The following is a 27,265-nucleotide window of genomic DNA, read 5'->3' as shown; positions in this document are numbered from 1 at the left end:
TCGAACGTCGTTTCGAACCCGGGCCTCCCGGATGGAAGACGAGCACGCTTCCCTGAAGCCACGGCTGCTCCACGGTTCTAGGCTTACTAAAGGTGTGCCTAGTGCGCGCGTGATTATACTTCATCCACAGCCTATGCTTCATCTCACAAGCCGTTATCAGCATTGTGGAAGCTACATGAATTCTTAGCTAATAGGAAGGCCGAATGCTCCTCGAGATGTGCTCATCCGCGCCGCGTCGTTTGCTCAGCGTCTGCTTGCCATTCATTTAGATGCTCCATGGTTTGTGGATTGACGCAAAAAATGTTCTGACGCCGTAACCAGAAGATGCGTTGCATTCATGCGACCGCAGGGCTTCGCTTTACCTGTACGCTATCCCTGCAGTTACCTTGCAGCCTCCTTAGCAAGTAATGAGGACGAACGCCCTCATTAATGTTCACCTGCGGCACAGCGTCTGCTCGGCGTCTATACTTGTTGTTTGCTCGCTACCTTCATCCAGTGCCATGCCAGAGCGGGGAAATAAATGAATGATGCAGGGAACAATTGGGCTTTTATAGCGTTCCGCATCGTCAATGCATCACCAATGCTAATGCTGTGGCGCAATCTGCTAACTAGAAATCAAATCCGTTTGACGGCTGGGTGCCATGTCTGTAGTCCTAGCAGTGTATAAACAAACAGCCGGTCTTAATAATTACGACAAAACATACCTAATGTTTTGAACTCAGCTTGAGATAAGACTTGGGAATGACGGATTTCGCCCCTTATTTCTTGCCGACAGGGCGGAGAGTCAATAAAAAGCGCGAATTCGGATCGAAGTGGGTGGTCGGCGCTGTATGGGTGCTGCCATGTTTCTAAAGGTGATCACTGTTAGGGTAGCTGGTATGGTCACCGGCGGTAACTGCCACAGTAATTCTCCGTATACGACGTGCATGCACAAAGGCCATAACATGTCGCGTATGGCTGTACCGTATCATGTAGCGAGCAATAATAAAACTCTCTAGTGTAGCCAATAATCAGCCAGTTACTCCCGGAACTATATACCGCCGCGCAATGATATGGCCTATGTACACCTCGTACCTTCAGCAGTGCTAACAGGTTGTGAGATGGAGTATACACACGCCATGTCGCAGCCATCTCGCTCAGTAAAGGTGCGGCCTAGTGCGTGCACTAACATGCTGCACTTTAGGTACAACGTTAAGTGCTCACATGTGGCGCTCAGGAGGTCGCCTTAGTGCTACACGTGTACTTCCCATTGCGGCTCGTTATGTGTTGCAAGAAGTCTAGCCCCGATTGTGTAACTTAATGCATTACCAATATGTCTTACAAAGTCTAATACCAATATTATAACTTCATGTATTACCAAATGTGCAGCAGGCTTTCGCCTTCTGGTGTTTCAAGAGTGCAACACCTGCCGAACTTTTTTGTTAAACACCTAGGTGGGCCAAGATGTTTTTTTTACGAATGTACTAAATTCCACACATTATAATTCGTGTCATAAGCTTGACGCAGCCAGAGCCCGTACTTTGTACCGTTCAATTTTGTTTTTCATTTTAAGTGCCGCGCCAAGGGTGCTATCCCAGCAAGGACGTCAGTGCGGCCGCCTCCATGTAAAGTCCAACTCAATGATGAATGGCTATATAATCATGGGGAAAGGTTGACAGTCACTTTAGCATGTATAAGCCAAAGAGGGCGAAGGCGAAAGCCTGCGCACTCAAGAGACATTGATTAAATTACTTCACATTCTCATTCGAATGCGTTGCTACTTATTACTTGTCTTTTCGTACCATAGGTCGCGCGTTCGAGTGCATTATTTGACGCTACCTTAATTGTGTCTTTATTAACCTCGACCTAATTAACACCAAAGGTCGAGGGTGCCACTCTTACCAAAGGTCGTGGGTTCGAGTGCGTTAATTACGCCAATAGTAATTAACTAATTAAATTCTCCTTAACGCCAAAGGTGGTGGGTTCGGTTCCCACATAAGCGCGAGGCTTCGACTCTCACCAAAGGTCGTGGGTTCGATTGCCCAATTTAACTCTACCTGAATTAGCACGATGACGATGGTGACCCGCGCACCATCAAAATTGTTGCATGAGCGATGCATGCTTGACCCGCGCACCATCAGAATTGTTGCGCGAGCGTTTTAATATAGGTAACGATGCAGGGTCGGTGCAGTAAGTGAATTACCACACCGAGTCGTCATCGTGTAAGATTTCGCTTCGACGACACGGTTTTCGCTCAAGGACGTTGAATGTCGACTGAACGATGAGACATATAAGGTTTCCGCCTCAATAAATTGGATCATTCTTGGAGGTGGCTCCAGTAACCCTATACCTGGCGACAACTTTCTGTGACAGCACGGCCAAGGCTAAGGCTCCGTAGCCTGGGCCGTGTTGCCACAGAAAGTGAGTCGCCAGGTATAGGTCATAGCAAAAGCGAGGTATTCCGTGTGCGCACACGTCATAAGAAAGAAGCCAGTGAAAAACTTGCAGTAATCATTTGTTCGATCTCTAGAAGAAATTTAGTTCTCGGACGTCTCAAAAAAAACACGCACGCGCAGCATTATTGCTGGTTTGTGAACGCCCACTTGTAAACAAGGTAATCGCGCGCATAGGGAAGGCCATGCGAGTAAACATCTCGCGGTAACGCCTCGAGTGATAACAAGAGAGATTTTTGAGGCTCGTAACGCGAAATTCCACCCTTAAGAATTTCGAATACAAAATAAGCTAGCAGTAGTCGTCAGCACGCGGCAAAAAACTATAAATGGGCAAAGCGAAAATGCTCCTTAACTATTGGCAAAAAAAAATCAGTTCTACTGGAAGCCCAATAACAATTTGTTCAGAAATCACACGAAGTCGCAACACCTCTGAGCGATACTAGGCTGCACTTCGCTAAGGAGCGACTTTTCAAATGTTCGGTCACCACCGTATAAGTACGGCCACGGCCGATTAACCACTGCCGTACATGTACAGTGGTGACCCTCGCAAGGTTAAGGATATGGGGGTCCAACCAATCTAGTGTGCTACCACGGCCGCTATTTGTAGCGACCGTGGTACTAGAATGTTTTATACAAAGGAGTGTTGCGCATGTTATATACAAATGAATGACTGAATAAACACGCCGTAGGATTTTATTGGCGGTACGAGTTAAGGTCAACGGTGAGCGCGCTAGATGCCCAAGGTCGTGGCCATGGTGTGTCCTACCACTGGAGCTTGCTGCTGTTGCGCGGCTGCTGCGGCGGCCGCCTCGCTGGCCTCCTTGCGTGTCACGCTGAGGAAGAGCTGCTCCAGCGACGTGTCCGAGATGTAGAAGTCCTGCAGCTTGAAGCGCTTCTTGATGCGCGCCATGCGGGAGAACATCTCGCTCCAAGGAATTTCCACGCGGGACATGCGGAACTCCAGCATACCCTGAAAAAGTCGATTGTAGCCACAGATGCCAAGTGTGGCTGTGGTAGCCTCGAGACGCATAGACGTAATGAAGAAATAGTTCGTAGCTATGCATCCTCGCGCAGCTGTTGCCCTTAAATTTCAAGTGACATAATCCCAACGTTCTCTGTATGCATTCATGTCTACGTACGAAGAAAAACCTAGAAGCCACTCAAAGAACTGCTACCAGTAAAAATTGAATTCTGGGCATGGAATATGTGCCAAAAGCACGGTATAATTACGGGACATGACGCAGGAGGGTACTCCGAATAAATCTGACCGCCTAGGGTTATTTAACGTCCATCCAAAGTACGGCCCACGGGCGTGTTTGCTGATTTAAATGATTACACACGCGAAACCGTGAAGTGCGGCTTGCGATGCAGCTCCCCTGGCTAGATTTTGCCACACAGCACCCACCACCCACCACTCCTAATGCACACACCTCGTAGGTGTACACCAGCTCGGCTTGAGGAAAGCTCTTATTGACAGCCCTGCTGACGTCCCGCTGGTAGGACAGGTCCTGCTTCCGGTCCGATAACGTCTTCACCAAGATGGTATAGCCCTTGCCGAACTTCTCCTTCAGGTGCGACAGCGATCCCAGGCACTGCAGCTTGCCCTCGCCCAGAATGGCGATTCGGTTGCACAGGAACTCCACGTCAGACAGGCTGCGTCGTGTACAATACAGAATATGTTTCCCGCACAATCACCGTCGCTTAAAGCCATGCAGTGCTGCCTGATATGTCTCCGTGATGCTTCGACAAACACGCAGGTTTTCCCAGTGAACTGTAAACGCGACATGCTCCTCAGTAAAGATTGGGCGAGAACGAGTGTTTTCTTCTTCTTTGTCATTCTTTTAACTGCTGGTGTTTCTGCATGTCTCGCAGCCAAAAATAGCAGTTCAAATAAATTGCGGCCTGCGAGCATGCTCGCACGCCGCAATTGCATGTTTGCACCGCATTTACTAATATGGTACGATGACCAGCAGACTGGAAACAGAATAGAAGCATGAAGTAAATGATGGCAAGGCTGGTGCTTGGTACTTCCCTTATTTCCACTCTACTAGCCACATTATAGTAGAATCACGACCCAACTATTTCAGCTTCGAGTTCATTTGAGGTTTACTCTGAACAAGTTAAGAACGCCTAAAGCGGTCGCCATACAGAGTAGGGGTGTTAGTGCATATATGCCCCACGTGTGCTTGTGGCGCTGTATGAACAGACGCTCCCATTTGTTTTCCTAACACCGAAAGCCTTAGCAAGAGAACTCTAGCAAAAAAGTGCGCTGAAAGAACGAGCACGTTCAAGATGGTTTTTGGTCCTGACGAGGGACAATATAATTTACTCAACATCAGTTTATCAGGCATGCATGCTCGCTTTTCTTAATGCAAGATGTCCTTCTCACTTCTACGCCCTTGGTGGTGCTTCCTAAAGCTTTTTTGTACAGGTTGGGAACGGCACATCAGCCAAGATTCGCTCACACCGTTCGAGCTGATATGACGTACGATATGCGCGTTGCATAAACGCTTGAAGAAGTTAATTTGTTTTCTAGCCTTTGAGTATTGTTGGTACAACCAAGCAACGCATGCTGTTAAGTGATGCCACCTTCATTTAAGTTCGCCGTACTTATGCGAGGTGAGAACGATGGAGATCTTGGCAAGACGCTGCAGCTCGCCCATGCAGCTGACAATTCGCCGGCGTGAAATGGCGCCCACCCCGGCGTAGGGCTCGTCGAGAAGAAGCAGAGGCGGCATGCCGATCATGGAGACACACAGCGACAACTTGCGGCGGTTACCGGCGCTGCAAAATGAGCGAACGAATGGAGGTTATATTCAAGTGGAGCATGCATACAACTTATCTGAGCATCTCATATGAACAATCCTGGTACTAACTCAAGCACATATATGTAGCAAACAAATATCAGCATATAAATATACAGAGCGGGTCTGTGCTTCATGGGATGCGCACACAATTAAAGAAAACGTTTAAAACCGAAACTCCATGCCTTTCCAAGCATCTGAGCGCGCAGGCAGACAACCGCATGCGTACTTCTGGGCTTAAAGGCCCTGTTAACATTCATTTTTGTAAACGTGCACGTTTTACACGTCTTCATGGACTACCGACATACTTTGCTAGAATAATAACTTCTTACTCAAAATTTCGGCAACCTTTTTTTTTAATATTGCGCCCACAAGGCGAAAGTAATTTAGAGCCGAAAGCTTATCGTCAGTCGATGCGAGTTTTACAGGAACAAGCAATATAAACCTTGTGCCAAGCAATAAAATTGGGGATTTCTATTTCTCGTTCCCACTATTTTCATATTATCCACCGCTCACTCCGACCGATCTCAGTGACACCCGTGGGCGCAGCTCCGCTATCACCACTGGTTATAGGGCGCAAAGCAATAGCACTGGAGTACAACTGTTACATGAACCAGTCCCAGGTGCCACGCTACAGCTTGTATAATATGTCGCTTTGTGTCGAAGCATGTTCTCCTTGAAAATTCAATAGCACCAATGCTATCTTCACACCTGACGAAAGGCAACAATTACGTCCCCGCCCTCGCGGCCCTTGCCGTTATTCAAGGTAAACACTGTCGCTTGACTACTTAAATGTGAATATGTGCACTTTTATGAAAGCCAGCGTGTTTCAATTGTGCACGACCGGTTTATGTATTAATAAAAAGTTAGGGAGAATGATCTATATTCTCGTAAGCAACCATTAAATAAGTTGCCGGTGGGACCGCAGCTGTACAGCTGCTCTAAGACTGCCTTTCACGGTCCAATAGTTCGTCTCCCGCGGTTACCATTATTGTAGAAAGAATTCACTTGACAGAAGTCGCACTTTAAATTTACGTGGATTATTTGAATTAGCTACGAGTACTTGGCACAACAAAGCGTAATGTTCAATTACCTAATCAACAGTTTCTTGCGAATAACTACATTATTATTTACTTTAGAGCATTTCTCGCACATGTGGAATTGAGGTCCGCGGCTAGATAAAAAACGAGCAAGTGTGCACTCGGTCGTGCAAAGCTTAGACCCAGCGAAACTGTCGATGCTCAAGTCTTACTGGCTGCTACTGCTAGGTATTAACTTGATTGCTGCTAGGTCTTAACTTCGTTTAACTTAATTACGCATGTAGGGAAGGTATTCTCGAGCGATTATTTTCGGATGTACCTTCCCTTTCGCGACATTTCGCGTGACTAGCGCTGAACGCGACAGCGCCTACGAGCGACAGCGTTCCTGGCATGCCACAAACGCAGGCAGGCTAACCAAGGTTGGCACAGTAGCAAGAACGCTGTTGCTTGCCGACGCCGAACGCGTTGGAGGGTAGCCGCTCGATGTCCAGCGAAAGTTGACACGACTAGGCGCAGCCCCTTTTATGTCAAACTCAGAGGCCAAGCGCATGCACACTGGGCGAAAGCTATGCACAGTGTACGGGCGGCGCGGAGCAGAGGACATTCCGGATGACGTCACAGCACATGCGCAGTAGCGCGCAGCTGGCGGGTGCTCGGCGGAGCCGTGTCTGTGTCGGGCGAAGCGAGCGCGCACCTGCGCCGGCGGTTACTAGGAAACGCGAGGTGACGTCATCGCTACTGCTCCCACGCATGCGCGGCTAGGTGAGGTTGGGCCAGGTGGTGCGCAGCTGTGGTTTGGTTGTTGCTAGGCAACGGCGCAGGGTTTTCTGCGGACTTCAGACGTTTCTCCTCCAGCTTTAACAGCCTCGCTGTTAAAAGTCACGTTCATTAACCATCAATTGCTATAGTAGAGACAGCTTCAAGATATCCGTCCCCGAAATGCGCTATGAAATACACTGGCATTCCAAATGCCAATTTCCCAGAAACGTTCATATCACAGTGCTGGTCAAAACTAACTATGCTCAAGGCCGCAGTGACTGAGTGATTTTACGATTCCTCCACGCAATTACAGTTCCTTTTTATCGTCCACAGCTCTGCACTGGCCGATTATGGTTAAAAATTAAATGGTGGTTTATAATAGTAGCAACAGTTTATTGCACATATAAAGGCGCAGAAAAGTCAATGAAAGTGTATCTGCATCCGTAGATTTACAGGTAGATACATTATATTTGGCAATATATTAAAAATGTATTAAGAAGCTACACAAGAGCTTGTGGGGAACCGAGGGGTCGCAGCGGAGCGCCAGAGCAAACGGCGTTGCATGTAGGCTCCTTACCAGAGCAAGAGCAGCAGCTCAGCAGGTTTTCAGAACGGACTAGCGCGTGCCGTGCTTGCGCCGTTAGCACGCGCCGGCCAACTTTTCTGTCGTCGTCATTCGCAGCCGGCCCCAAAGCGCCGGTCAAGAGCGCCGAACTAAGCGTCCCCGCTTATCAGCGTCGGTGGGCGCTGCAAGCTATATAAGGTGTTTCAGCGAACACTTCAAAAATTTATTAGTCCACCCTTACCAGACTACCAAGGCCGCTATGCCACGATCAAGGAGTGGGCCCTGCGCATCAAAGAATTATATGACGCCAACACCAAAGTCTACCAAACCGATACCGACATGCCAGCAATCGACAACCATCTAATACACTTATGGGAAGAGGTCTCACCAAAAAATGGCGCAAACAGAAACTAAACCGGAAACGGAAACTTAGACTTCGGATTGCAAACATCACTATGAAGGCCAGCAAGTATGCTCTGAAGGTGCAAAGGGACAATACGCGCACGTTCTGTGATTCGCTTAAATGCACGCTCAGCACCAAAAAGACGTGGAACATACTCCGCAGCATCCTCGATCCTCCAAGTACAAAAACAGAAACAAACACAACCATACAAAAACTTGTTGGCGAATATCCGAGAACCCAGGACCAACTCATACAGGAACTCCAGCAAAGATACACGGGAATCCGGACCGGGCATCCGAAGCCATACCCTCATTATAAGGGACCTCCGAACGAGAGGCTCGATGCACCCATCACGTATGCAGAGGTATACGCGGCCGCACAGAGCTTCAAGAAAAACACGGCACCGGGTCCCGACGGGATCACCAACGCCATCTTGAGGAACCTAAGTTATGAAACCCTCCGAGCATTTACACAGCGGCTGAACGAAGAAATGTGGACACCGGGGGGAACATTACCCGAGGAATGGACTACCGCTCAGATAGTCCTTATACCCAAACCGGGCAAACCACGCAGGCCCGATCAACTACGACCGATCTCGCTAATGTCCTGCCTGGACAAACTCTTTCAACGAATCGTACTCACTCGAATTGAACAACACATGGAGGAACATGAACTACACCCAAATTCCATGTATGGATTCCGGAGAGGGATGTCAGCACAGGACGTCTTCCTCCTCCTGAAAGAAGAAGTACTCAACCCACAACCGGGCAGCAACAACAACATACTCCTATCCCTCGACGTGGAAAAATGCTTTTGATAACATAGCACACGAGACCATCCTAGATGGTCTTACGCCATTGGATGCGGGGAGCGAGTATATCAGTATACCGTCGCCTTTCTCAGTCACCGCAAAGCCCGCATCGGCATAGCAGGCATAAAATCAGACATGTATGATCTACCACAGAGGGGTACACCGCAAGGATCTAAATATCTCCTTTCCTCTTCAACATCGGGCTTAGGAAACTTGCACTACAACTGGAAAACATCCCAGAACTCGGACGTGCCTTCTATGCCGACGATATCACCCTATGGGCCACCAAGGGCTCATACGGTGACAGAGAGAACACTTTACTTACTGCTATCGAACACATCGAGTCATATCTAACAGCAGCAGGAATGAGATGTGGCCCACAGAAGTCAGAGTACCTACAAATCCGGCCCAATGCAAGCTAAGAAACATCGAGCACCGGCGATACATCTCGAGATTGCAGGGCAACCTATAAAGCGAGTCCCGACAACACGCTCACTGGGCATGCACATCCAGGAAAACAATCGCATAAGGGAAGCCTCAGACAAATTAAATCACGTAGTAGGAAGCATCGCATCACTCATCGCCAGTTGTAGCGCGCAGCAAAAATGGTTTCACAGAGGACGAAACCATAAGGTTGGTACAAGCCCTTGTTATCAGCAGTGTCACGTACGCACTCCTCGTATCAAGTTAAGCGCAAGACTGAGACCGAGCGCATGGACACTCTTATAAGAACGGCGTACAAGACGGCTTTACAGCTACCGTCAGGCACAAGCACAAAGAAATTACTAGCGCTAGGGGTATACAGCACCTTCGAGGAGCTGGCAAACGCCACACTCATAGCGCAGAGGGAGCGCCTCAACAAGACGAAACAGGGAAGGCACCTTCTTCAACGCCTAGGGTACCCGCTAACACCCCAGTACTGCGAAGAAAAAACACAACTCCTCCCTAACCAAATTAGAGAAAACATTATAGTAGACCCTAACCCCAAGAACATGCACCCAATTCACAATCAAGGCAGGAGAGCAGCGCGTGCCCGCATGTTGCCCAAACGCTGTCTCAGAGACCCAGATGTATACTACACGGACGCTAGCCCGTATCCCTCGTCGCCACGACGCGAGACGAAATACACGATCACCGCTGTCAATCAGGGGAACCTCGTTGCCTCTGCCTCCATCCGCGCCACATGCAGCGCAGCAGCAGAAGCAGCAGCGATCGCTCTCGCACTTCGTGACGCCGAGAGCAAGCAAAGAAACGCTCGCGTCCTTACGGACTCACAAGCGGCGTGTCGTTTATACCTGAAGGGAACACTCCCTATACAAGCTCTCTAGAGGGGATTCACGGGATCGTCTGGTGCCCCGGGCACGAAGGCCTGCGGGGCAACGAAGAGGTGGACTGCGGAACTCGAGGTCTCACTAGCCGAGCGGCAGACCACACCGTTCTTCAGATCCCGACAGACCGAGTAGCGACCCATGAGTTAACCACGAGTCAAGAAATACTGGAGGACCAACGTCTTGCAAGAAGACAATACGCTCCCCCGCACAAAGCTCCCAATAGACTCCAGGCTAGGGACTGGCGCCGCCTGCAAACAAACACATACCCACACTTGTCCCGACTACACGCCATCTCCCCAGACAGATATACGTCCCAGACATGTCCCTGGCGTAGCACACACACAGCAACACTCACGCACATAACACACCAATGCACAGACAGACCGGACGAGGCAATCTCGCCACGAGTGACGTCACACACGCTCACTACAGTGGTCTTGGGAGGCAAGACTCTCCGAACTGGACCTGGGAAGCCAACTGGCGACCCTCGACCAGGCCCGGCGAGCCGCGATTGCCAGTGGAGCCCTGTGAGAGGGAACCACCCAGGAATAAACCCCGCATAGCTTACTGTATTATAAAGTTTCTCCTCCTCCTCCTCCTCCTCCTCTTCCTCCTCCTCAAGAATTTGTAAAGGTTCCTTGTGCCAGATAGCACAATTATAGTTCATGAGCTCGTCTACTCGAAGAGGTGGACATTACTTGTAAAAAAATTTTGAAATCCATTTCCGAATAATTAAAAAAATAACTAATTAAGTTTCTGACTAATTACCTTATGGCCCATATTGTAATTTACAAATTCTAGCCGTGGAGTTCGCAAGGCGGATCCACTTGGAGTGAATTCTCAGGATGACACCAGTTTCGCGACGTTAATTCCCGAACTTTGCGGAGAAATGTATTAGCGTTCCAGTTACTTTATAAAAAAACGTCGTTTTATGCTTTGAAACACAAAAGTAACTGGAACGCCAATGCATTTCTCCACAAAGTTCGGGAATTAATATCTCGAAACTGGTGTCATCCTGATAATTCGTTCCAAGTGAATCCGCCTTGCGAATTCCCTGGCTAGAATTTGTAAATTGCAATATGGGCCATCAGGCAATTAGTCAAAAACATAATTAGTGAAGTTTTGGTAATTAGTTGATTATGCATTTCAATTTTTGTGCCAGTAATGTCCGCCTCTTCGAGTAGACCAGCTCATCAACTAAAATTTTGGCATCTGCCATAGGCAACCTTTAAAAAGTTAAATTTTTTTGCAAGATTGCAGAGGAACTATCCGTTCAATATTTCATTCAGTTAGCTATGTTCTTCAAATTGTAAGCACTGACGTATGAGACCGTCGTCAGTAAACATTGTTACGTCTAGGTTCCAGCCAGGGTAATGAAGGGTAAGGAATGTTCGCCAGAATTTTGTGCTGCAATAATACGCTTTTACATTTCCTGGCTATGTTCGAGGGCGTTTTGTTCAAATCGCTAAAAGCTGCAGTGCAGATGACAGGTCGATTAAGTATTATAGCGCCATAATTACGAGTATTCTTTCCCAGGCCTGAATTGAGAAGTAGCAAGATATGTCGATTCATGGGGGAAAATACCAACAAACGAAAAATTAACAAAATAAAACTCCAACACATTCATTCAGTACCTCATTGTGCCAACCAGCTGGCCGGCGGTCTCCTCCAGGCGGAATATGTCCAGCAACGTGTCCAAGTACTGTTGCGTGATCTGAATGCCCTTTAGACGCGCAAAGAGCACCAGGGTCTCTTCACCGGTCAGCATGTCCAGCAGGCCGTCCTTCTGGGGGCAGTAGCCGATGTATCGTTGAAACTGTGCGCGATATGCGATAAGTGAGAGGTTAACTTTTTTTTCTGGGGGGGGGGGGGGGGGGGGGGAGGCTCATAATATTTCAGATCACGAAACTATACGCAGTCGCAACAGCTGGGCTTCGTTTTCTCAACTTTCACACCACCGTCATCAAACTTCTCTTTGTATTGCCAAGAGAAGCTTAAGTTTGTTCATGTTTGGGAGTTAAAAAGCCTTAAATTTTACATAACCCTTTTTAAACATTTCTTTCTGTACGTGTTACATTTTATAAAACTTTTGCAAGTTCTCTCAAATATTTTACGATCCCTTGGCAGATAAATGCAACTTTGCCGTTGAATATGCCTCAACGCTACTCGGCAACGCGCTCTGCACATGTAGTATAATGGAGACGGCCCAGGGGTGAACTTTTCTCTAAAGTGTTTAGATTATCCATGTGATAGACTAAGGCACCGCAAAAGGGTACCATGCGATTCGTAAGCACGCCGGAAAAATGGAACTTATTTTTCAACCACTTCCTTGTCAATATTATTTGCAATCCTACATAAACAGCTGTTTATAGTAAATGTTTTAATGTTTTACGTGCAAATTCCTACAACATAATAATTAATCAATGAGTAAACCTACAATTTCTCAGGATGGCACATTCGCCTGAGTTTAGAATGCGGTGGCAGAAGCATTTGGGAAATAAATTAATGAGAAAGAGTCACTGTGTAGGTGGGAGGAAATATTTAAAGTAAGGGGTGGAGGTTTTACGGACGCGCGTCGCGTTCGCGCGTTCGTAGCGGGGCCAGGAAATATAAAATACTTGCAATATATACATACTTCGCATCGAACTTACAAAAGTTTAAAAGGGGCCCTTAACCAATTTTATCGAAGTGGCGAAATAAAAAGGTGAAAATAGGCTATTTGCGAAATACTTTGCCGCAAATACTACTTCAATGCGTTCAGCAGAAGCGGAGTTATTGGCAATCAAACACGGCATCCGCTGTGCTCCCCCTTCCTTCAATGCCTTGCACGGCTACGGCGGAGTTTGGCGGGGCCACAACGCTCCGCCTTCGAAACGTCACCGTGGCGCGCAGTTCAAATTTCAGTTTGGATGTGAACGTAGACGCCACGACTTCCAATTTTGGAGGCTACGACGCGCTAAACTTAAGCCAAACGCGGTTGTCCTCAGCGAGCCGCAGTGCGCTTAGCCAGTGGACTCGTGGCGGCACCCCGCGGCGGCCGCGGTGTAACCGACCGCAGCGACCAATAGCAACCGCCTATTGGAATGTGCGTTATTACGTAATAAAGCACAGAGACGATAGTGAGTATCATGGCCTTTGTTGATACGAGAGCGTTTGAGAGAAAGTTAACTTCGCGCTCCGCTTGCGAGCTCCACGCACCGCGTACGACAGCAAAACTTGGCTGAGATATTGACAGCAGCGTATGGTATACCCGCGGACTATATTATTTCACCAAGACCGAGGGGTGGTTCAGGGCCCCTTTAATCGACGCAGTGCACTCACTACAGCTTAGTAGTCAGTGATGGAAGTTCCTAGTTATATTAAAATAGACGTAACACAGCCTCGTTTTCTACAGAAGCGCGCTCTTGCCTCTCTCGTGTTCTTCACAAGTGAGCACGCGCCGATATAGGCATCACCAGCGTGCGGCAGAATGTCGCCGGTGAGGATGCGGAACGTCGTGGTCTTGCCCACGCCGTTGACGCCAAGCAGGCCAAAACATTCGCCTGTAGGCCACCGTGAAGCTGAGGCCCTGCACACGATCGCAAACAGCAGTGGACAGTCGACTCACGTGAGGCATACGTTTACAAAAGGCACTTTGGTCAATGCGATATAGCGCAAAACACGGTGTTCTCGGCAGTCTTAAGGTGGTCGTAAGGTTGAAGCCATCTCAGCCTACTAAAATAAGACAAGACAGGCAAATGGGTGTCATGTATATGAATGCACAGTGATTTGTCTATTTTTAGTTTGTGCCTTTACACTGTTACGAAGAGCTACCATTAATGCTCATGCAATTTCGAGAGGAGCCATTCTAGAATTAGTTCAGATATCGCTTCACCACAATTTTGATTTAATTGTCTTGGGTGTTAACGTCCCGTGGGAACACATTGCGTGGATTTAAAAGCGTCGTAGTGTGGTTTTGACAACCTGGAAATAATTAACGGGCGCCAAAAGCATGGTAGACAAGCGTTTTTAGGTTCCGCGCCAGCCAACTGGTACGCGACCTGGAACCACATGTTCAGAAGCAGAATGCCATAGCTGAGGACCTACCGCGGCTGGTTCCCGACTATCAAACGAAGTAAGCGTCCATTCTCTGCAGTCGACCAGAAACTGGCTTGCAGCCGTGATGCTTTATGCGTTAGCGAAGTACGCCTTAGGGAGTATCTTCCATTGTCCCCGTCTGCAACGTGCTGTTTTCTGCCTATCGTTCTTAAGAACGATAGGGGCGCTGAAATAGTAGCGCTATCACGCGGTTGTTTTTGTATTTCGCAGGCTTTCTTTAAAGGTAATTGCAAGACTCTCGATCAATGGTACTTAATTGCAAACACTTGAGTAAGCCATTTTTAAATGTGATCTACAACTTTCGTATTGACAGTTTCTTGGTGAAGTCAATATTTAAAAAGTTAGGCGATTAGTTTATGCTAATTACCATAAACTAATCGCCTAACTTTTTAAAACTTTTCAAAACGAAAAAAATACCGCAGACCAGGGCACGCGATCCTCAACCCCACTGAGTTGGTTTTAGCCTCCTAGCACACTCCGTCGTTTTTAAAACGTTGGCTACTTTTAGCTGGGACACCCTGTACATTTCAAGGCGTACACTCCTCTTATCCATCACACGTAATCACTATACGTGAATACTCACCTGGAGCACCGGGTTGGGTTCGACGTACCCGTACGTCTTGTGCAGGCGCTGCACAATTAACATTCGTGTTGCGTCAGCGAGTGGCGCTTGTGCGTTGACTAAGCCAGCCACCGCTGCTTTTGCGTCAGCGACTTGCAGCTGCGTGTTGGCTAAGCTGCCCGGCGTTGATCTTGGGCGAGCCACTGGCGCCTGTTCATCGGCCGGCACTGGTTTTGTGTCGACGACTGGAGCCTGTTCCTTCGGTAAGCCGGCTGCTACTAGTTTAGGGTCAGCGAATCGCGCCTGATCCTTGATTAAGGTGGCCACCAAGCGGTCTTCCTCCACAACGTCCGGGTCCACATCCTTGCCGGACTGCAAATAGCGATGCCGCTCATCAGCCCGTAATTTCAAGCAGTGAGAAAACCACGCCTGAAAACGCTCCAATAACTGTTCTTGGCCTTTCTACAACAGTAGATGAACACTCTTTACCGGCAAGTTTATTTTTGAGGGTAGCCATAACTTGGCAGGCTGGGCTCGCTTTCATTGAAAATTGCGAGTGTTCCAATAATTATACTGGGTGTCCTAGATAACGTTAGCCGAGCTGTTGATTGTTTTATTGGTTAAATTGTTCTTTAAAATTAACAAAGAAATTAGTGCACAGCAACTATCTCGGTGGTGGAAGATGACAGACGACCGAACACCGCAAGGATCTCAAAAACTCATATTATATCATTTTTTTTCTAAGCGTCAAACTTGGCTAATGCTACACCCACAGACAGCATCAGCCATGAGCTGCGCTGAAGAAGTTCTGCGTCGGTGGTTATTGATAGGTTCCTGGTTCACGATTATGGCTTCCGAAAAGAACTGCCAGCCGAGGATCTCCGAGGCTGACTCACACACTACATGACCGATGTCAAGCAATTTCACTGCCTCGTAGACGATCAACTGATCGTCTGCGCAGTCATGTTCAGAGAGCTAATACAACCATCTCCACACAATTAAATAGCGGAATGAAAGCGCAGCACTGACATTTTGTATGCTAAATTATGTACTCTGCCACGCCTTTTTTTACTGTTCGTGCCAATCATCTGCCACTTAGCAGGACACAACTGGTGCACACGGCAAAGAAAATCTATAAAAACCTAAACGACATTACCGACTGTCTCTGAGCCTTCAAAAAGGTCAAGAAAACATTCCGAAAGACATTTTTCTGCACTTCCAAGAAAATATTTAAAAAGCTTCCCATTTATCGTCTATTTCGCTATTTCAAAGAATTAAAGGTAGTTCGGTAATAAAGTTGAGACATTTCGTATTGACTGTTTGTGTACAGCCTCAAAAGTTGTCTAAATGAACTTTCTATAGGAATTTGTCCTTTGAGTAATGTAGAAAGTATTGCCACCCAAACTTATAAGCCAACAAAGACATTTAAAACGAAGCTGCCGACCATGTCACAAACGATATTAAGTAATATGAGGGAATTGGAGATTTCATTGAAGATGGCAGCGCGGTTTAGAGAGCGAACCGAGGCATATGGCGCTCTTGCCGAGACAGAAACAACAAAGACCACGGAGATTGACGAGAAAGGCAAGCAGGAAATTAGAAGAGAAATTTTCTACGATAACACCGAGGGCAGTACCTCGCTATTTGACAGTCGAGCTTGTTGCCTAAGGACAAAAACACACTGGAACAAATATACCCAACAAGATGCGGCGCGTGTCGGCTGCCTCAGAAAGCCGGACACTGCTGAGCACATCCTAATGGAATCCCACGGTATCACCCCAGAGATAACCATGGTTTATGTACACATTCCAGAATACGGCAAATGATTTCTGCGTGATACCGCAAGGTGGAGAAGACTTTAATCCCCAACCTTCCGGAAGGGCTGGGATTTAAAGCCAAGGGAACCATTAGCTGTTCAGCAGTCGAGATAAGCAAGACACGTTTAGAATAATGCTGGAAAAAAAGCAGGGAAGAGATTGATACGACCGGATCCGTTACAGGCATCGGTAGTGGTGCAAGGTAGAGAGAGAAGTTTTGAGGAATAAAAAAGATAAAAGATTTATACAAAAATTCTCGAATAAAAAACATGTATAGCATACCTGATTAGCTCAAGCCGGCTAAGCAACTATTTGTCACAGACCAATTTGAAAGAGGATATCAATAAATCTTAGCCATTATCATCGATAAACAAGAGCGCAGGCCACACAATGTAATGAAACAGACTAAATGATTGGTATTAGAATAACGTGAATATCCTGGCAAATATCTACAAATATTTCACAGCTACCTTGGTTCTTCACTAAAAAAAGTAAAAAGTTACCTATCAAGAAAGGGGTCATACAAGGAGACGCAATATCTCCATTGTTATTCACTGCATGGTTAGAAGTATTCAAGCTCTTAGACTTGGAAGGCTTAGGAGTGAGGATCAACGGCGAATATCTCAGCAACCTTTGGTTTACAGATGACATTGTCCTATTGAGCAATAATGGGGACGAATTACAACAAATGATTCAGGACCTTAAACGAGAAAGTAAGAGTGGGGTTGAAGATTAATATGCAGAAGACAAAGGTAATGTTCAATAGCCTGGCAAGGGAACAAGAATTCAGGATCGCCAGTCAGCCTCTAGATTCTGTAAAGGAGTACGTTTATCTAGGTCAATTGCTCACAGGGGACCCTGATCATGAAAAGAAAATTTACAGAATAAAATTGGGTTGGAGTGCATACGGCAGACATTGCCAAATTCTGACTGGATAGCTCACCACTGTCGTTGAAAAGAAAAGTGTACAATCATTGCATTCTACCGGTGCTAACATATGGGACAGAAACCTGGAGGTTAACAAAGAAGCTCGAGAACAAGTTAAGGACCACACAAAGAGCGATGGAACGAAAAATGGTAGGCGTAACGTTAAGAGACAGGAAGAGAGTGGTGTGGATCAGAGAACAAACGGGGATAGCCGATATTCTAGTTGACATTAAGCGGAAGAAATGGAGCTAGGCAGGCCATGTAATGCGTAGGATGGATAACCGGTGGACCATTAGAGTTACAGAATTGATACCAAGGGAAGCGCAGTCGAGGAAGGCAGAAAACTATGGGTGATGAAGTTAGGAAATTCGCAGACGCAAGTTTGAATCAGCTCGCACAAGACATGGGTAATTGGAGATCGCAGGGACAATACTTCGTCCTACAGTGGACATAAATATAGGCTGATGATGATGATTAGAATAACAGCTTAGTTACCAAAAGAACTGAAAGGCTGGCGGAGGCGGGCGAGGATCGAATACAATGATAACGGTTTATGCCTTTGTTTGGATACGGGTACGAAATAGCGCTACCATGACGATGATGATTATGATTGCTGTACATCTTCGCTACCATTTAGATTATGAACTTACCTTCACGCTCTTCGATACGGTGATTTTCGGCAACGTTCCAGGCTTCAACGAGAAGGGTACAAAGTTGTCAGCGTAGACCTCCGGTTCAAGCGCGCTCAGCGCCTGATCAATCTTTGCTATATGGTACTCGAGCAATACCAGCAGCGCCAACAGAACGGCGCCCTCTACGGACAGGGTGACGACCTCGTAGAAGGCCGAGTAAGGATGCACGTCGAATGGGTAGATCACGTACTCCATCCGGTCTGGGCTGGTGACGTCTGCAAAACCATCGTGAAAACGTTTTCTGCATGTGTCATCCTCCACCTCCCCTCTCCTCCCCCCCCCCAAAAAAAAAGCTATAATAATGCACACTGCTGTACATTCCTCAATAACAGTGACGGGTACGATTAGTATGTTGAATAATAGTTAATTGTTGGGCTAGTAGGTTTTAAATAACTGAACAAGTAACTTAGCACAATAAGAAACACTGACACAAGAAAGGAAGACAAAGACAAGGCTGAACCTCTCATTTGAGTACCAGGGCTTGGCAGTATCAAAGATACATGTATTTTAGATACAATCATAAGACTGGAGTATCATGTATCTGTATCATAATGCATTGAGAAAGACGTGTATCAATATCTATCTTTTATACATCCGCTGAAGTATCGTTTATCTTAAGATACAAGATACGCCTATCGCAAATGCACGAACATGGCCAGAGTCGGCGAGGGCTAGTAAATGTTGGCTATACAGCTTATTATACCATATTATATTTTTATCTTAACACATATTCCTAATTTAAAAATATGACCAGGAATATGAACAAAGTACAAAACAGTGCTAAGTTGTAACTCTTCACTTTCGAACTTTACGAATTGCGAGCGCCAGCTACATCGTTTTTTTTTAATGGGATGCTCAGCGGCGATATCAAAAAAAGTTGCAGCTTCGCCTGAACGGTGAAGCATCGATTCCGATAGCAAATAATAGACGTAAGTAAGAATAGTAGTTACAGCGGCCGTATAAACTTGCAAACATTCACTTCCTAACTAAATTAACGAGCATAGTGTCAGCGCGCACAGACAAACATGAACAATTGTATCACACTCGATGAACGCGGTGTTCAGGCCAAAGTCAGCGAAGAGCCGCCGACCCTGAGTTTAGGCTAAACGAAGCGGAACGTTTGCGACACTGTCTTCTGGCCACAAGCTTCTCTTGTGCCCCCATTTTCTCGACAGGGGAAGGGCTCTAAATTTTTCCTCTCCCACAAATTGGTTACTCCAGACTTCACGTCATCGTTCTCAGCTCCTGCCCTACACTTGCCTCAGCCGCTTCGCTAGGCCTACCACAGCCAGGAGCTCGAGCCCCGCTGCCTTCGCACTTCGCCTACTATTCAGTAAGCCATGGCCTCGGATTCCTCTGCTCAAGTACCGTCATCAGCGCCACCACCCCGCGACCCCGAGGTCTCCACTCTCAAGCTCCCCGAGTTCTATTCGTCTGCCTCGGAACTTTTGGTTCATTACCATCGAATAGTTGTTCTGCCATCACAGCCTCAGTTCGCACTTGTCCATGTTCGACCACGTGCACCATTGGAGCGCTACCACCTAATAGTGCCTGCGGTTGTTTGCGATGTTCTGTGCTCCCCGCCTGTCGACTGCTCCTGTGAAGGCGACGCTCATCCAGCGCACTATACTGAAACGACGCAGCATTGATTACAGCAACTTCTTACAGTGGAGGAGCGTGGTGACTGCGAACCTCCCGATTATTGCGTCGCATACAAGCCTTGGCTGGAGGCCTGGCTCCTTCAGCGGACAGCGCACTTCTACAGGAACTTTTCCTGCAGCGCCTTCCATCGCAGCTGCACATGATACTGACCGCTGTCTTCATTCACGACACTAGAATCTCTGGCTCAGTTGGCCAACAAAATTGTGGATGTCGGCTTTCCCTCCGTGGCCACAGTTCATTGCCCTCGTGACCCTCCGTTGCACGTCTCAGCTGCTGGCAACAGCTATGCGCGTCTCCTCGAAGCTAACGATGAGCTCACCCAGCAAGTAGCGACTGACAGCTGAGGTCGCTGCCGTCCCAACACACCGGTCGCGTTCGTCGTCACGACCTCGCCGCCCCAGCCTCAATCCCTCTGGATCCCGTTCTCTAGCATGCGTTACGCTTTGCTGTTACCACCGACGCTACGGCTATCACGCAAACCAGGGCCACCAGCACTGCTCCTATGCGGTAAAAGGCCGGGCCGAACAGTGGCGGCGATCGCTGTTCCCGGCCCCAGATCCAGTCGCCTCTTCCACATCACCGTGGATCGTGTCACCAAAGTCCATTATCACGTCGACACTGGCACCGATATCTGCGTTCTTCCTCGTACGTTGGCTGAGCGACGCCGTCCTCTCGACTCACTTTCTCTCACGGCTGTCAACAGATTAACCATCCGGACCTACGACTAAGGGCCCATTCACACTTGCGACTAGGCTAGGTCGCGCGACCAATTGCGACTGGCGACCAGAAAACTACTCAAGACGAACGATGTTCACACTTACAAATGCGACAGACGAGTCGCTAAACCGAAATGTATCACGATATGCCGTTCACGTCTGCTTGAAATGTCATCGCCGCGTAAAATAAGCGTCAGCGTATACGGACGTCCTGTTCCTTCGCATCTGATTGGTTCAGCTGTTCTGCGACTGTGGTCACGTGACTGAAAAATCGAGCAGTGAGCGACTGGCCCGAAACGGTCGCATTTCGAGAAAAGCGACCATTTGCGACTACTTGCGACTGGTCGCTTTGCGACCAACTTGGTCGCGCGACCTCGCCTAGTCGCAAGTGTGAATGGGCCCTAAAAGTCGGTGACTCTTGACATCGGCATCAGACGTACCTTTCGCTGGATCTTTGTACATGCGCCACCGCCTCATCGGAGCCAACTTTCTCTGGCACTACAAGCTCATCGTAGACACGCGGCACAGACGCATCCCGGACTCCGAGAGGAACTTATCCAGCCAAGGCGTTTCCTGTCGCGCTCCACCACTATGGTTTCCCCAGGCGCACACGGTTGTTCCCTACCCTTGGTCAGTCGTCCCTGCCGAGCTTCCAGGCATCTTCCGACCACCCTCCCTTTAGTCCTCGGTCGCTCACAGTCTGACGCATCATATCATCACGACTGGCCCTCCCGTGTTTGCTCGGGCTTGTCGCCTCGCATCGGATCGTCTGGCTGTCATCAAAAAGGAGTTTGAACACATGCTTGACCTTGGCTTTATTCATCCCTGCTCTAGTCCTTGGGCCTCACCACTCCATATGGTGCCCAAGAAGACCGGTGTCTGGCGCCCGTGCGGTGATTACCAAGGGCTTAACAAGGCCACTGTCCCGGAGCGGTAGCCAATTCCCCACATCCGGGATTTTACGTCGGCGCTGCTCGGCTGCACCATTTTCAGCAAGGTCGACCTGGTGAAAGCCTACCACCAGATTCCTTGGAACCCTCAGTTATTCCTAAGACCGCCATTATAGCACCGTTCGGTCTGTTCGAATATCTGCGCATGCATTTCGGTCTTCGTAATGCGGTATTCGTAAGCGATTCGTTGACCAGGTATTACGTGGCTTGACGTCCTGCTTTACCTATATTGACGACATCCTAGTCTTCAGCACCACTGCCGAAGCTCACCAGCTCAACCTACGTCAAGTGCTCCCAAGACTCAGCAAGTTTGATCTTGCCGCTAACGGTCGGAACAGCGAGTTTGGTGTTACGGAGTTGGATTTCCTCTGCCATCGCGTCAACGTACACTGCATTCGTCGACTCCCAACCCGTGTCACAGCCATCCATGAGTGTCCTCAGCCATCCACCACCAGGCAACTGCGCAAATTTCTTGGCCTCGCCAACTATTACCGCTGCTCCTTTCATGTCCCCCTTGACTATAAACCCATGACAGCCGCCCAAGCATAGAGCAGCACCTCCTACGCTCCCCGTGAAATCAGACAGCTCGCCTACATTTCCGAATGCAACAGCGACATTCGTCATGTCAGCAGAAAATCCAACGCCGTTACCGACGCACCTTCTTGCGCCGCCATTCTTGCAACGGACCCCGACAGGCTGGTCATCGATTCTACGGCCGTGGCTGCCGCCCAGAGCTCTAGCTGCTTGGCCGAGCGGTCTGGTGTTTGAAGATATCTTGCTCCCTGACTACGACATGCCCCTCATCTGTGATACAGCGACTGGACGTCCTCGTCCCTACGTGCCTCGCCCATACCGCCTTTGATGCCCTCCATTCTTTGGCTCATCCTGGCATTCACGCAACACAGGGGCTCGTCACTCATCGTTATGTGTGGCCTAGTATCAACGTAGACGATCGTCGCTGGTGACGAGCGTGCCTCAACTGCCAACAGCCGAAAGTGCATCGCCACACTGCGACTCCTCTTGGCACATTCCCGTCCCCGGACGCACGCTTCAGCCATCTGTACGTCCATATTGCCGACCCCCTTCCTCCCTGCGAGAACCACCGCTACCTGTTAACCTGCATTGACAAGTTCACCAGGTGGCCTGAAGCGATGCCCCTCCTGGACAAAATGGCGAAGTCGATAGCTCGAACACTCATCACTCTCTGTATTAGCCGCTACGGCGTGCCTTCCAACATTACGACCGACCGTGGTCGTCAATTCGACTTAACACTGTTCACAAATCCGTCTCGGCTCATCGGCGTGAGTCACATCACGACTACCTGTTACCACCCGATATCCAATGGGATCATCGAATGTATTCACTGCCAACTGAAGGCTTCACTCATGGCTTCGACTTTTCTTTCATCATAGATCGACCGCCTTCCTCACGTTATGCTTGGCATCTGCACAGCTCTTCACAGTGACTCTTCCTCTAGCGCCACCGAGCTTCCGTTTGGCACCGCTCCGAGTTCCTGGCGAATTCTTCCACGACTCGGCCACCGTACCTGCTGACATTTCCAACTACGCCTACAGTCTACGCAGCGTTATGCGTACTGTCGTACCCCCCCCCCCCCCCCCGACAACGACGTTATTCCCGTCGTGCATACGTCAACCCTGACCTTCAGAACTGCACGCACGTCTTCGTGCGCCACGACGATGTGCGTCCTCCCTTAAGGCCCCCGTATGATCGGCCGTTCAAAATACTCAAGCGTGCCCCTAAATACTTTCCGTTGCTCATCAAGGGCGGAAAGATACGGTGCTCCGTCGACCATCGGAAGCCTTCCTACTCTGACGATCTAGCGACTTCCGCTGTCACATTCCCTCCCGACCGGACCAGTCCTACTTGCCGCTTGCGTTTCGCACCACCACCATCCGCTCTTCGCCATTCGTTCCGCTCCCGCGGCTTCCTTGATAGACGGGGGCCCTGTAGCGTGCTACTACGTGCCACAGTGATCCGACAACAAAAAAACAACACGCCCAGCACTTTTACGGTGCGCGAACAGTGGAATCGGCGGTTGCAAGATCGAACGCCAGCGTCGCTCGGCCCCCCTCCCGCCTGATTGAGCGCGCCCTGGTAAAATATAATTTGTGGATACCAGGCACCAACGACAGTCTGGTTTTTCCTCGCCCACAAGGACATCGTTTATTGTAGCATAAAAGATAACCGTGCTAGCGAGAAAACTGCCAAAAACACCGAATGAAAGGACTACGAACTAAAACGACAGGCTGTCATGTAGGCTTCCTCCGCGAAACTGAAAAAAGCTTACATTGCTCACTTTGTTTCTGCACTGTTTCAAAAGCTTTTGTCTTTATTTCACGTCTGATAATTTGTGATACTTTGTTTTTCGCAGACGGGAAACAGTAGCCAGATTGTGGGTTGGTTGTTGCGAAATATTTGGTTACTCTCGGATATGTGAAAATACCGAATAGATTTTTTTTCAATCTCTATTATTTTCTACCTCCTATGATCATACTTCCAACTAAAACATTAAAGCGAACATAGAGGAAAATGACAGAGCCAGTATGTAAGAAATAACAAAAACAGGATAAAAAAAACAGTTTCACGAACAAAATAGTTGAACATTAAAGGAGAGAATTTTTGCTTTCGCTTATATACATGAATAGGCATTATTTCTTTCAAGTGTAAATCTACACCATAATGAATTCGATGAAAAAAACAATGATTATCTTACTATAATTGGTATCTATTTTAGGCAATAGTTGGTTATTACGCGCCGAAAATCTGTAAATATAGAGGTCATAAATAGCAACAATGTTTAGTTGGATGAAAATGGGATGAGTCGGCGATAGTCGCGTAGCGGCCGTCACAATGCGCACTGCTTGCTTTTGCAGTTTTTTTTTCGAATGCCAAATATAGTCAGAATATTAGTTTTCAGAAGATATAATGAAGTAACTTAGTTGACGGCTACGTATGAATGCAAAAAGCAATGCAATAAGAGTATCTATGGTAAAACACCTTCGAGGTTTTAAGAGCGCCGTGATGCCATATGAAATCTTTTTTACAAATGGGCGGGATAGGATCGGATAAGTTCAAGTGGGTGTCAACACCTAGATAGGATGTAAGATCACCTAAAGAAATTACTTTAGCGATTACATAAAGGCAAATAATAGTGCGCAATTTTTTTTCTTTTTTCCTTTCTACTCATTATTCGCATGAGTAGAAAAGCATGAAGCTAGTTTTGGATGCACAAACAGATAATCTATTAAATTTTCACCACTCTTCGAGACAGCTTCCAGTTTAAAAATGAGTCACAGAATCGGAATTATGAGAAATCGGGTTATCCACGTAAAATATCAGGGACAATATTTGAGGCTAACTGGCACGTGAATGATGTAGATTAAAAATAATAACGTGCCTCGTATTGCGAAAGACCTCGGTTAATAGGGGCAGGATTACACGCACGTATAGTTATTAACAGTAACGACATGAATCCTGTTAAGGAGAAATCGCTGCAAGAGTGTCAGTGCTGGACCAGTTGTGCCATAGTTCTCTAATTTGCAAAAACGTATTATATTATCAATGCTACGGAATGCTTTTGAGAAATCAACAGAAATAGATTGCCGGATGAATAGTGCGTTTTCGAATGCGAATAGATATTGTGCAATATTCTATTGATATATTCAATGTGTCACGTACAGCAATTCAACGCATTCAATGTGACAATGCGTCACGGAGGCTGGGCCACCAGCCAAGACGTCATGAAGTGTAGTAAGCGTATTTCGGGTGCCGGATAACTGAAAAGTTTCTAATACGTTTCGAATATTACGCAACTACTCTGCGTGTTCAAAACTTGGAATATTCGCCACATCCCCTAAAACGTTGGCCACACTTCACGACACCTCGGACTGGTGGGGTCCAGCCTCCGTGACAAACGCTGTTTTGCACTTGTTTTACTCCCGCAGGTGACAAAGAGAGTGCAGTGAACGTTGAGAAGGGCACTCACAGCGGCAGCACTGCTGTAGCGAGAGCTTGGACTCGGAGACCTTGCTGTCGCACTGGCTGTCAAGCTCGGGGCCCCCGACGCGGCAGACGTAGTTCTCGGAGGCGAGCTGCAAGATCTTGGTCATGCCGCGCGAGTAGGAGCAAGACGGCAGCAGTCGCACCACCTGGCGAGCGGTGCCGACGACTGCCGAGAGGAAGGCGCTGTCCACCTCGCTCGCGTAGTGCTCCATGAACACCTCGCCCAGGCAACCCATCGAAGCTGCGAGTCGAGACCACCCTCAGTATTTCCCACCGACAGCGGCGATTCGATTTTCATTTTGGCGCGCCACGATAAACTGACACTGCTGGTCTCAAACTGTTGGTAGCAAATTACTATATAGACTTGGGGAGGTATTCTGTAAGAGTCCAACCAGTGGACATGTCTATTTCGTCTGCTACTAAAGTGCTGATTGGCTGTGGCGCGTGGCTCCTGCTAAAGCGCAGCCCAGCCCAGCCAATCAGAACTTCAACAGCAGACGAAATGGACATGTCCACTAGGTTGACAGAGCGTACCAACCAGCTACACTCTCGGCCGCAGTGCTCTCGACTCAACAAACTCGCGAACCCATGCCAAACCCTCGCGCCCGCGCCGCGCATGTATCGCGCGTTGGTGCCGTCTGCTGAGCTTTTGCTGGCTTTTGATGACCCGAAAACTAGATTGGATTTGGCTGAAGACACTGTGTTGCAAAACAACATTCGTTGGCTACGCGAAAATTTCTGCACTTTGCATGCGGTCCGTCGCCAAAACTGAAGAGGGAAAAGCCTCGGCGAATTGTGGGACCGCGAGGGCCGCGGTCTTGCGCGGACCAACGGCGGTCCGCACGAACTGCTGACGTCCTATCACGTGATGCGCGGACCGCGGTCCAAAAGAGTGATTTGGTCCGTCATGTGGATCGGCCTTAAGAAGGAACTTTAATATGCTTGCTCACAACCCTCATGTCAGCAGTGGAAGTCAGAACAGTATACTTCCGGCCGAGCTGACTGAGCGGAGCCGGACGATGCGTCCACTTTGCATCGTCGCTTTTTGGAGCCAAACGCGTCTCCGAGTATCTGTAGGCCCTCCTAATCCTCCACGCGCGGGACACGCATGCGCCGTCACAAGCAGGACATTCAAGAAAACTGCGGCGGCGCAACGTGCCTCGAGCGGCTGTTTAAATCGCTATCGCAATAGAAAAAAAAAGTATGCAGACTCGACGCACTTATTGAAATCTATACGAAACGAAACTTTCGTGATGCAGTTAATTATACGCTATACCTGTCCGTATTCTGCATAGCATCTTGCAGGATAGCAGGATAGTGATAACGTGCCTACGCGTAAGTGAAGGCGGCTAGACACCGAGGCCCTCATAGCATGGCCCATGAGACTGTGATTACACTGTCTACAGTATCGGCGCACCTGCATGGTGTCCAAATCCCCGCCTCCGCGGCGATCTTTAACCTCTGAATTAGAGGAATCCGATCTCGAAGGTCTTACTTTTGCGGGCTGCATACTCCGGAAATATTGGTCGAGCCAGAAACACGTCATTGTGTATAGTCATGTTTTCGACACCAGCTATTAATCATTCTCCAGGGTCGGCCCACACTTTACTCGGCGAGAAACCAACCCTGGGAATGGAAACATGCCAACCACGGGAAAGAAACGTAGAGCGCTT

At 48.2% G+C, this 27,265-nt stretch overlaps 1 protein-coding gene across 1 annotated transcript in view; it reads right to left on the bottom strand.

The window, feature by feature from the left end:
* Positions 1–3,135: 3,135 nt before the first annotated feature.
* The window catches only part of LOC119448964 (phospholipid-transporting ATPase ABCA3-like), a 32,702-nt gene continuing 8,572 nt past the window's right edge, over positions 3,136–27,265 (bottom strand). Inside the window, 9 exon segments of the mRNA XM_049666588.1 lie at positions 3,136–3,402; positions 3,863–4,085; positions 5,043–5,216; positions 11,780–11,961; positions 13,554–13,691; positions 13,693–13,713; positions 14,827–15,177; positions 18,200–18,456; positions 25,576–25,833. Coding sequence (XP_049522545.1) covers positions 3,163–3,402; positions 3,863–4,085; positions 5,043–5,216; positions 11,780–11,961; positions 13,554–13,691; positions 13,693–13,713; positions 14,827–15,177; positions 18,200–18,456; positions 25,576–25,833 — 1,844 coding nt within the window. The 3' untranslated portion in view covers positions 3,136–3,162.

The sequence above is a fragment of the Dermacentor silvarum genome, chromosome 4 (assembly GCF_013339745.2).
Source record: "Dermacentor silvarum isolate Dsil-2018 chromosome 4, BIME_Dsil_1.4, whole genome shotgun sequence".
Lineage (NCBI taxonomy): Eukaryota > Metazoa > Arthropoda > Arachnida > Ixodida > Ixodidae > Dermacentor > Dermacentor silvarum.
Note: the sequence above shows the minus strand (reverse complement) of the source record. Positions and strands in the feature narration are given on the sequence as shown.